Source organism: Rhinichthys klamathensis, unplaced genomic scaffold (genome assembly GCF_029890125.1).
Source record: "Rhinichthys klamathensis goyatoka isolate OS25496 unplaced genomic scaffold, OSU_Roscu_1.1 h1tg000184l_1, whole genome shotgun sequence".
NCBI classification, from domain to species: domain Eukaryota; kingdom Metazoa; phylum Chordata; class Actinopteri; order Cypriniformes; family Leuciscidae; genus Rhinichthys; species Rhinichthys klamathensis.
Window position 1 is genome coordinate 564601 of NW_026606712.1, and position 12081 is coordinate 576681.

Consider the following 12081-nt stretch of genomic DNA (forward strand, 5'->3'; position numbering starts at 1 on the left):
CGTGGCTTCATCACGTGACTCCTCGTGCATCTGGACCTCGCCTTAGTGTGATGATCCATTGTTTCTTTTCTTGTTTTGTTTCCTCAAGTTTATTTTATCCTTTTCGAGGCCTCCTCTGTTCATGTCTTCTCGCGAAGAAAATGAACACAGCCAGACTGGCAAGCTTCACCTACAAGGACATTCAAACACGCCGCGCTCGCTGGACGAACCCGAACGCTCGGCATCCACATGACAGAGATACACCCACACGCCTTTTTCAGATCAGCCCCACCAAAGAGCTTTACCTGTGCAAGTATCCGTTTTACTATGCTTATTTAAGATCTGTTGAGTCTTGTTCTAATTCAAAAAGTTCTGTGTCTGTGATGAATTGTGCCAAACCAGAAGATCTCTCATCTTCTCACTCTCTCTCTCTCTCTCTCTCTCTCTCTCTCTCTCTCTCTCTCTCTCTCTCTCTCTCTCTCTCTCTCACTCCCAATCTTGCGCTCTCGCAATCTCTCTCTCTCACTCCTGTTTGTTGTTCGTCTGTCTCATTAGTTTTACTGTTTACTGTACATACATGTATCCCGTGTTTAAATGTAGAATTCTGTATCCGTAGTTTCATTTTATTAAAACCATTATATTCTTGATTGTTTTTGAATGCTCATACTTTACAAGTCAATGAAATGCGATCCTATAGCTACAAAAGCTTTACAAGTTGTTACTATATCAGTAACGTAAATTTTATAAACACGAGAAAATTAATGTTCACGGCCGGAACATTGAGATTTCTTGGAGTTTATAAAAAGGGACAACCTTGTTGAGAAGTTGGTAAGTTAATCTTACGGCTGTTTGCTGGACAAACCGATTGTTTGATAAACTAAATTAATTCCTTTAAAGTTGTCTCATATAATCGATCTGTAATGAGACCATTGATATATGAATGAGGAATTATAATTCGTTATGATTTACCATTCATATATACAGTCGATCTATTTTCAATTTCGATAATTTAACTGTAATACGCAATATATTAATCATATTCATGATTAATTATTAAAATTCCCTATGCATAATTTGAGCTAATTAAGGCACATCTCGATGTCGTTACAAGCTTATCCGAATGGCAATGTCAAGAAATTGAGCTAGTGTGTAGTGAAGGGTGTAGAGTTCTCTTTTATGCGGGCACCATTCTGGTTTTTATCGATACCGGCCACTAGAGGGCCACCCCAACTTGTATCCATGGTTTTTTAAAAACCTTAGGCCCATACCTAACACCCTGCCAAAAATCAAAAACTTTTCCAGAAGTGCCAAATCTTCATGATTTTTCACGTATTCCTTCCCAGCTATGCTTCCTTCTGAGTCCGTTAATTTTGTCCTCTTTTACTTTCTATGGTTTGTCCGATGCCCTTTTGTCTGAGTCCAATAGGCTTTATGCACAGCTTCACTACTTCCTGAACTTCAACCAGCCCTTTGTATCCTGTCTGTCATTATTGGACAAACTGATTAATCCATGTGTGCCTGATTATTGTTACTGAGGCCAGGCACACCTGGATTAATCAGTTTGTCCAATAATGACAGACAGGAAACAAAGGGCTGGCTGAAGTTCAGGAAGTAGTGAAGCTGTGCATAAAGCCAATTCATTTGGCTTTGCCTGATGGTCTGATGCCTTTTAGTCTGAGGCTGTTTGTTACTACACCTGACACCTGACATTGTTTTTCCTGAGACCGTCAAATGTTTGTAAAAATTGTGTCTCGGTTGTTGAATCTTTTTAAGTTCCTAGAAATATTTATCCATGTTGAGAAATTTACTGGAAAAAAGGCAATTGAAGGGAGGATGACGTTTCTTTTTTTCTTTTGCTGAGTATATAACCATGTTACCACAGATTTATTAGTAGTTTGGCTTTTTTATGGGTTATTCAAGACTTATCTGGCTGGTTATTAAACAAGTTCTCAGTAATAAGACACCTACTTTTTAAATGTTTCTGGTCAGATGATTCAGAAAGCTGTCGCTGTAATTTTTCTAGATTTCTGACCAGTCAAAACAAAGCAGTATAATGGAGTGTTGGCGTATATCTCCATCTACTGGAAAATGGTATATTTACACAGGTTGAAATAAACGGAACCACCCAATGATGCAATGATGTTCCACACGGAACTGATAGTGTGGCTACACTGATGGGCAGAACGTTAAACGCCACTGTTGTTGTTTTAAATACATAACGTTTAAAAGGACCAATGCAAACGGAGTACATTAAGAGGTAGTGGATGTCCGTAACATATCCTACTACTACAAATAATATTATTTACATCTTTCCGTAGGCATAGTTGCACGTTATTTCATTAGCGTTATTTGGCAGAATAAAATGTCTCTGTGATATATCAACAGCAGTTAAGTTACCACTATAACTGTCTTCGGTAGTGGAAGACAAAAATGTGGGGAGAAATCGAGCCATGTATCAAACCCAATGAGGGTGACAACGTGAAGTGCTGCGGTACAGACCAGAGATGGACACACTCTCCAGATCTGCAGGTGAGGGAGAGATGTCATCACAAACATCTGCTCTCAGCTCATTTGCGTCGACACTTGACACAAGACTCTTTCTGTCAAAATAGTCTATTTTGATTCTAAAGTATTCTAAAGTTTTACTGTCAAAGTCGAGTGCAAATTTCAAGATAATCCATTACTAACAAACAAAGCATACGATGTAAGAGAGGACATTTGCTTGCAATCGAAGAATTCACTTCATTTTGACAACATTTTTAAATAATACTTCATTATTAAAAAATGAAGAACATGTTATGGGTTATGATTAAAGTCTTGACACATAAATTAGGAACACAACTAGAGATTAATATATTAAATCAAATTTAAAGTCTGCATGAAATGGAAATTCATCTTTCTAAATTCTTTTTCTTGACCTCGTTATGTTTAATCGAAATATAATAATGACTTCTCCACTCCGCCCCTTTTTTACAAACAACTAAGCTCACATTCAGATCTGTCTCCATCCAATCAACAACCTATGGACAAAACTGAGGCTGCATCCGAAATCACATACTTACCTATTATACAGTATGCATCTGAAATCGCATACTTCCCTTCTATATAGTGGGTGAAAAACAGTACGTGACATTCATTCAGTACATGTCGAATTCACAGTACTCATAAAAGTATAGGCGAAAAGTACCCGGATAACCTACTATTTCTGTCGATATTCTGCATACGATGGACACAGGAGAGGATTTGTGAATGGCGGTGAAGCAACTGACGCTGGTAGGTCACATGACAATGACAGCATGGTGAATGTAGTATGTCTGGATTACATTCATACTATATAGAACATACTTTTTTAGCAGTCACAAAGTATGTACTTGTTCAAAATAAATACCTACTCATGAGAGTATGTGATTTCGGACGTAGCCCAAGTCCCCATCCTCCATTTTTATCTTTTTTTGATAATCCGTTTTACTCGGATGTACGTCATATGAAAGAGAAGATCTGTCGCTACTTCTGTAGTTCCGTTACATCATGATTTTAAATAAAAAAAATAGAGAGAAAAGTGACAATGAAGACAAGATGCTAGCTTTTCTCACTCAAGTATTTTCATCAAGATGTGCCTATATACTATTATTGTATATTTGTATAATGACCCAAAATGATTCTAACCTCTTGAATCTCTGTGGACGCTGCTCTTTAGCAGAAGACAGCACTGTGGGGAGAAATCGAGCCATGCACTAAACCTAATACATCTGGCAACTGCAATGAACCTGCTCCTCAAGAAAAATGTCCTCCTGAGACTGATGTTAAGGATGCCCAAAACACTACAAGCTACTCCCCAAATCTACAGGTGATGTCACCTGTGTTCAGCACATGAACTATACATGCAATATAATTCTGTACATGATTCTAACCCTGTTGCTCCTGCTTGTTTTTCTCAGGATGAGCCATCCAGCTGTCTGAGCACAATGATCGAGGCTATAGCAGCCAGTGGGAGTCCAGTGAAAAGCCAGCAGCTGGGGGAGCCAGATTTAACTCTGGAGGAGAAGAAGAGGGTTTTGATGGATCAGTACAAATCTAAGCCCTTAGTCTTTCTAGAGCGCTATCAGGCCCATCTGAAGCCAGAGCACATGGACGCTTTCTCACACCTGAGCAATGACTGCAGGGCGCAGTATTACTGCAAGGAGATTCAGAGACGGGCATCTGGCACAGCAGACCGGACAAGGATCCGGAACCATCGATACGCAGCTCTTCGTGTTCTTCAGAAAGGTAAGCACAGGTTGTTCGAAGTGTGTTCCTGAAGGTTGCATAGGGATACCGCCGTTAAGATTCGGCCTAATTTCAGCCAAATTCGAACGCAGCATCACTTGAACCCTTCACGGAGAAGGCAATCCCACAATGCATTGCAACAAGTAAAAATACAAGATAGTAAGTGATGCAAGATAAATGTTGATTAATTCATTAAAGTCATGATTAATTTAGCACTGAAAAGAATGGCATAAATACAGTACACTACAGTTCAAAAGAGTCTGTAGGATTTTTTTTGTTTTTGAAAGAAGTCTCTTCTGCTCATCAAGGCTGCATTTATGTGATCAAAAATACAGCAAGTAGTGTGAAGTAGTAATACAATTTAAAATCACTGTTTTCTATTTAAATATATTTTAAAATGTAATTTATTCCTGTGATGGCTAAACTGAATTTTCAGCTTCATTACTCCAGTCTTCAGTGTCACATGATCTAATTTGCTGCTTATGAAACATTATTATTATTTCTATCAGTGAAAACAGTTTAATACTTTTGTGGATTTAGGATTGTTTGATGAATAGAAAGTTCAAAAGAACAGCATTTATTTGAAATAGAAAACTTTTGTAACATGTCTTTAGTGTCAGTTGGTCAATTTAATGCATCATTTCCAAATAATAGTAGTAATCTCTTTTTAAAACTTTTCATTTTAAAACGGCAAGAAAAAAATCTATAAAATAACCCCTCTAGCACTTTGTGAACTTGCTGAAGAAATGCTTATGACAAGAAAAGCATGCTTTTTTACTTAGAAGATACTTCTGTCTTCCTCAAACACGTTGTCTCGGTAGAGGGCCAGTACTTCAGCGAGGAGCAGATGCGTGTGCGAGATCCACTGCTGTACGAGCAGTACATCGGACAGTATCTCAGTGAAGAGGACATCATGCAGCGCTCAGAGGAGGCCATGAGGAACGGCCCAGGGGGACTCGCTGACCTGCTTATCAACTCCTACCAGGAGAAACTCATCCAGAACCGCCTGGAGGAGGAGCAGGAGAGAGAGCAGTGTGCAGTGGAGGAGTCGGATGAGGAAGGTATGAGTCATAACTCCGATTCCATCTAATCAGTTTGATGGATGATTGTGTGTGATCTGGCATTTGTGGTTTATGAGGACATAAATGTGTTTAATGAATGACATGGTTATTACAACGGTTTATTAGGACACTTCCTGTGTCGTCGTAAAACAAATGGCCTAAAAAAATACACTAAACGTTTTTGGGGGTTTTTACATTATAAAAATGCAGAACGTTTTCTGTGATGGGTAGGTTTAGGGATAGAGTTAGTGTAGGGGGATAGAATATACAGTTTGTACAGTGTAAAAACCATTACGCCTATAGAGAGTTCGCGTAAACCACATATGCCAGTTTGTGTGTGTGTTTTAGAATGTGAGGAACCCAGACCGGCAGAGTGGGAGCCAACTGCAGAAGAGAAAGCCATGCTGAGGGAGGAGTTCCTGAGTCAAATGCATCAGCGCTTTTTGGATGGAAAAGATGACTTCAACTACAGGTCAAATCAGAGGACTTACTCATTCTCCAGTTTTACTATCAATTAGGTCTAATTTAAGATCAAATTCTGAGAATAATATTAATAAAAATGCTTTTTTCTCTTCAAATTAGTTGTTAAAGGGATGAAAATTAGCCCATGATTTACTCACCCTGAAGCCAGGTGTATATGACATTCTTCTTTTAGACAAGTACAATCAGAGTTATATAAAAGAAATGTCCTGGCTCTTCCAAGCTTTACAATGGCCGTGAATGGCTGTTTCTGTTTGAAGTCCATAAAAGTGCATCTATCCATCATAAAAGTGCTCCACACAGCTCTGGGGGGTTAATGAAGTCCTTCTGAAGTGAAGCGATGCGTTCGTGTAAGAAAAATATTAATATTTAAAACTTTATTAAGAAAAATAACTAGCTAGTATTTAACATGCTACAAAGTAAAATTCTAGCTTCCGGCCAAACGAACATACGGATTTGACTCAAGTCTAATGGCGCTTTTCCACTGCATGGTACGGGACGGTTCGGTACGGCACGCTTTGGCACTTTTCCACTGGATGGTACGGTACGGCTCGGCTCGGTACGGCTCACATGTGGCGCTTTTCCACTGCATGGTACGGCACGGCACGGCTCGCTTTAAATGGTACCACCTCTGTCGAGGTTCCAAGCGTACCGTACCAATACTAAAATGTGACGTGAACACACTGCAGATCACTGATTGGTCAGACAGAATCGTCACTACCAGCGTCATTGTATTTGCGAGACATCAAACCCGCTAAATTTAAATAGCCAGTAACAGCCACCGCTGTAGCACCTGTTTTAAAACTACTTGCTTGAAGAAAAAAGAAAGAAAGAAAACTTCCAAAAAAGAATTGGCTGAATCGTGGTCAGTGGACGAAGTGCAAACGTTCCTCTCGTTGGTTGCCGAGGAGCGGATAAACTATAACGGTCAGACTATAATCCCACCCACTTTGAAGGGGTACTAACTGCAGTGGAAAAGCAAACCGAGCTAAAGCGAGCCGAGCCATGCCGTGCCGAGCCGAACCGTACTGAGCTGTACCGAGCCGTACCAGCAGTGGAAATGTGCCGCCCATAAGTGCAACTTATGTGAGTAATGCAACATACTGCTGATATTTACGCTATGCCATGACGCACTACACTACGTCTGACGTCCCAAGTTGCGTAAGTTGCACTTTAGGCGCAAGTAGACTGCGTATGGCTGTTCGGCCGTGTGTAATGTCATATACACCTAGGTTGACTTGAGGGTGAGAAAATCATGGGCTAATTTTCATTTTTGAGTCAACAATCCCTTTAATGATGCCATGTAATGCAAACTGTAGTGTTAATTGCTCATATTTTAGCTCTTATATAATCTTATATCTTAAATAACATTGATATTTTCATTGTAGTGAAGTGGATGGGAATCCAGATTTTGATAACCTGGATATCGTAAGCCATGATGCAGAGGAGCGCTACTTTGATGATGATGATCAGGTAGAAGAGGAGGAAAAAGAAGAGGAGGAGGAAAAAGAAGAGGAGGAGGAAAAAGAAGAGGAGGATGATATGATGCAATAGCCCTTCATGTTCAGAATGATTTTCACATTTCTCCTGTTTGATATTTTTGTTTGTGTAGGTTAAATGTGATTATCAACACTTAATTGTCTTTAATAAAAGAGTACTATTTTTCAAGGTGTAGTTGGTCACATTTGTTTAAGGGAGGGGGAGGGGGGAGGGGGGAGGGGGGGACCCAGATGCTGGTCTGACCCTAAAAGACAAGCACTTCTACTTTAATTCCCCACTAGAGTTTTTTTTAAAGTTGCCACAGGGCTCTCAAGTGTCACTCATTTCGGTATTTTGTCACGCACTCCCGCCACACATTGTATTTCTCACGCGGAAAAACTATTTGTAATATATTTAATATGCCGCAGCACCCAAAATTTCTCTGGTCGCGCCGCTCTCACTATGGAACCGGCAGGAAACAATGCGCGTCTCCCCCGGAATTCTTATGCTGCGTTCCAGGCAGGTTTTTGAGCACGTAAATCACGACTTCAAACCACAACTCACGACTTTGTAGCATTCCAGGCCAGTCACGCCAAACTACCTGAGCGCAAGGAATTGTGGTAGCTAGATGTAAACAAACCAGCATGGTGGACCTTACGGGGCTTATGCGCATTTGTAATAATTTCTGTCGCCAAAGGTGCTTACTCCTTGTTTATTTGAGGGAAACGGAGGAGGAAAAACGGCGCATAAGGCAAGATAAGCTGTTATACCTTTTATTTTACTTTATTTGTATATTTGGAAATGTATTTGGTATTAATTTATCCTTGCACTCAATGGACTGAAAACTAGCTAACGTGATATTGTCCTAAAGTGTATTCTCACCGTGTACCGCCTGCAGAAACACTGCATCCGTAGGGGTTGCCATTGTTGTTTTGTATGGTTTCGCGGGCTATGTGACGTCAGAGCTCGTAACTGGGAGTACACCGATCTAGTACGAGTTCACGGGTGGGAAGTCACGGGTTTGACTGCCGTTCCAGTGCACTTTCATGGGTATAAGGTTGGAAAAACACGGGTTACAGGTAGCCTGGAACGCGGCATTAGTCGAGCCTGCCACTTATCAGCCAATCAAAAAAAAGAAAGGGGCTACACAATACCCAATCAGAAAATAGCACTATTGTATCTGGGTAAGATTTAACGCAACAACCAATGAAAAAAAAAGCAAATCCTGGAATTGTTCACGACGTGATTTTGCTACAACATCTTCCGAAAGTTTCGTTTACCCACAGAGGAAACCACTGGAGCTCGAGCATCACTTTGAGCACAGAGTAAGTCATGATCTCCTGTTTTTAATGTTACAACAAATTCACAACTTGTTTGACACAATGACAACTTGACTGCTGTTATTGAATGTTTCCCAGATAATTAGCATCAGTTTTTCACGAGTGTCTGTAACTTAGCCAACAGTTTTACAGCCTGTTCACTGACAACATCTGCTCAGAACAAGTAGTCTAGGCCAAGTCATATTTTCGTTATCACACGATGACTGACATATGTACTGTCAGTAATTACTCGCCCTCATATTGTTCCAACCCCGTAAGACCTTCGTTCATCTTCGGAACACGAATTAAAAATATTTTTGATGAAATCTGAGAGCTGGATCACTCCTCCATACTAGTCCATAGGCTTCTTCAGGGATTGAACTTGCCGGCCTTGAAAAGTTATTAAAGACATCGTTAAAATAGTCCAAGTGACTACAGTGGCTCAATCTTAAGTTTATCAAGCTACGAGAATACTTTTTGTGCGCAAAAAAAACAAAAATAACTTTATTTCAACTATTCATTTCCTTCTCTGTGGGCCTTGAGTCAGTTCACTAGTGTAATAGCGTAAGCTTCTGTTGTTGTACGTCACACGCATCACGCACATGACCAGCGTCGGCCAATAGTGAGCCTACGTGTGACATAGCTCTACGGAATCACACTACGTTAACTGACTAGAGGCCCAAAGAGAAGGAAATGAATAGTTGAAATAAAGTCGTTATTTTTGTTTGTTTTTGCACACAAAAAGTATTCTCGTCGCTTGATAAACTTAAGATTGAGCCACTGTAGTCACTTGGACTATTTTAACGATGTCTTTAATAACTTTTCGAGGCCGGCAAGTTCAATCCCTGAAGAAGCCTATGGACTAGTATGGAGGAGTGATCCAGCTCTCAGATTTCATCAAAAATATCTTAATTCGTGTTCCGAAGATGAACGAACGTCTTACGGGGTTGGAACAACATGAGGGTGAGTAAATACTGACAGAATTTTCATTTTTGGGTGAACTAACCCTTTAAGTTTACATTATAAACATCTCTCTCTCCAAATAGGCTTAATAATTTTATAATCTTAATTTTATTAGCACTAAATAAATTAAAGTATATTGCATAGTAAATGTTATACACTCACCTAAAGGATTATTAGGAACACCATACTAATACTGTGTTTGACCCCCTTTCGCCTTCAGAACTGCCTTAATTCTACGTGGCATTGATTCAACAAGGTGCTGAAAGCATTCTTTAGAAATGTTGGCCCATATTGATAGGATAGCATCTTGCAATTGATGGAGATTTGTGGGATGCACATCCAGGGCACGAAGCTTCCGTTCCACCACATCCCAAAGATGCTCTATTGGGTTGAGATCTGGTGATTGTGGGGGCCATTTTAGTACAGTGAACTCATTTTCATGTTCAAGAAACCAATTTGAAATGATTCGAGCTTTGTGACATGGTGCATTATCCTGCTGGAAGTAGTCATCAGAGGATGGGTATATGGTGGCCATAAAGGGATGGACATGGTCAGAAACAATGCTCAGGTAGGCCGTGGCATTTAAACGATGCCCAATTGGCACTAAGGGGCCTAAAGTGTGCCAAGAAAACATCCCCCACACCATTACACCACCACCACCAACCTGCACAGTGGCAAAGTCCTTTTAGGCAAGTCATGCCACTCGGCCGCCATCTTGGCAACGCCTCCGGGCAGCTATTTCGGACTAACAAGACCAGGCTCCTATCTAAATGAATGGGCAGAGAGTCAGAACTGCAGTTTCACTGGTCACCGGGACATAAAAACTGCATGTATAGAAACAGCAGTAAAATATGATAAAAAAAATCGCTGAAAAAGTTTGATGACTTTGCCCCAAAATAAGGTTTAAAACCCCTTTTTGCCCACAGGTTATACTTTTACTACGCATCCACAAGGGTTCTCTCCCTCGGTCGTGCACGCGCTACACAGTTTGAAGCACAGTATGTGCAAGCTCTTGCGAGCTCGCTCTAGATTCCGGGAGATTTGAACTATTTGCGGGCATCAGGGAGCCGCTATCAATCTGCGGGAGACTTCTGATGTCTGATATTACACAACTCACACATACAGTGCATATCAAATCTGCCGACTTTTCAAACAGTAACGTATTTTGCGCTGTCGCAAACCTCAACTGTGCGCATGCGTCAGTGGAACCAGACGATAGGCTTAAATGTTTCCAGGCTTGACTTTTAAAAGCAGACGATTGGCTTTCCAGCGGGAGGGGCGGGACATGTGCATACAACCGCCATCTTTGGCGTTACGGGTTTTCCCTATATACACTCAGCTAAAGGATTATTAGGAACACCATACTAATACTGTGTTTGACCCCCTTTTGCCTTCAGAACTGCCTTAATTCTACGTGGCATTGATTCAACAAGGTGCTGAAAGCATTCTTTAGAAATGTTGGCCCATATTGATTGGATAACATCTTGCAGTTGATGGAGATTTGTGGGATGCACATCCAGGGCACGAAGCTCCCGTTCCACCACATCCCAAAGATGCTCTATTGGGTTGAGATCTGGTGACTGTGGGGGCCATTTTAGTACAGTGAACTCATTGTCATGTTCAAGAAACCAATTTGAAATGATTCGAGCTTTGTGACATGGTGCATTATCCTGCTGGAAGTAGCCATCAGAGGATGGGTACATGGTGGCCATAAAGGGATGGACATGGTCAGAAACAATGCTCAGGTAGGCCGTGGCATTTAAACGATGCCCAATTGGCACTAAGGGGCCTAAAGTGTGCCAAGAAAACATCCCCCACACCACCACCACCACCAACCTGCACAGTGGTAATAAGGCATGATGGATCCATGTTCTCATTCTGTTTACGCCAAATTCTGACTCTACCATCTGATTGTCTCAACAGAACTCAAGACTCATTAGACCAGGCAACATGTTTCCAGTCTTCAACTGTCCAATTTTGGTGAGCTCTTGCAAATTGTAGCCTCTTTTTCCTATTTGTAGTAGAGATGAGTGGTACCCGGTGGGGTCTTCTGCTGTTGTAGCCCATCCACCTCAAGGTTGTGCGTGTTGTGGCTTCACAAATGCTTTGCTGCATACCTCGGTTGTAACGAGTGGTTATTTCAGTCAAAGTTGCTCTTCTATCAGCTTGAATCAGTCGGCCCATTCTCCTCTGACCTCTAGCATCAACAAGGCACTTTCGCCCACAGGACTGCCGCATACTGGATGTTTTTCCCTTTTCACACCATTCTTTGTAAACCCTAGAAATGTTTGTGCGTGAAAATCCCAGTAACTGAGCAGATTGTGAAATACTCAGACCGGCCCGTCTGGCACCAACAACCATGCCACGCTCAAAATTGCTTAAATCACCTCTCTTTCCCATTCTGACATTCAGTTTGGAATTCAGGAGATTGTCTTGACCAGGACCACACCCCTAAATGCATTGAAGCAACTGCCATGTGATTGGTTGATTAGATAATTGCATTAATGAGAAATTGAACATGTGTTCCTAATAAT

At 41.0% G+C, this 12081-nt stretch overlaps 1 protein-coding gene across 4 annotated transcripts; it reads left to right on the forward strand.

Moving 5' to 3' along the window:
• The first annotated feature begins 2150 nt into the window (after positions 1-2150).
• Positions 2151-7454, forward strand: ccdc97 (coiled-coil domain containing 97). 4 transcript variants are annotated; one of them, XM_056261612.1, is made up of 7 exons: positions 2151-2236; positions 2398-2508; positions 3677-3826; positions 3918-4245; positions 5067-5306; positions 5655-5778; positions 7175-7454. In XM_056261612.1, exons 2-7 carry the CDS (start codon positions 2410-2412, stop codon positions 7338-7340), a joined length of 1107 nt encoding a protein of 368 aa, XP_056117587.1. In that variant the 5' UTR covers positions 2151-2236; positions 2398-2409; the 3' UTR covers positions 7341-7454. The 4 variants fall into 4 exon arrangements, with proteins under 4 accessions (XP_056117587.1, XP_056117589.1, XP_056117586.1 ...); XM_056261614.1 differs by having other exon boundaries at positions 2162-2508; positions 7175-7259; positions 7290-7454; XM_056261611.1 differs by having other exon boundaries at positions 2162-2508.
• Positions 7455-12081: the final 4627 nt, after the last annotated feature.

Coding starts and splice junctions, on each gene's coding strand:
- ccdc97 (XM_056261612.1), top strand. CDS start 2,410: ATGTGGGGAGAAATCGAGCCATGTATCAAACCCAATGAGGGTGACAAC. Junction 2,509..3,676: donor CACACTCTCCAGATCTGCAG/GTGAGGGAGAGA, acceptor GCTGCTCTTTAG/CAGAAGACAGCACTGTGGGG. Junction 4,246..5,066: donor TCTTCGTGTTCTTCAGAAAG/GTAAGCACAGGT, acceptor TTGTCTCGGTAG/AGGGCCAGTACTTCAGCGAG.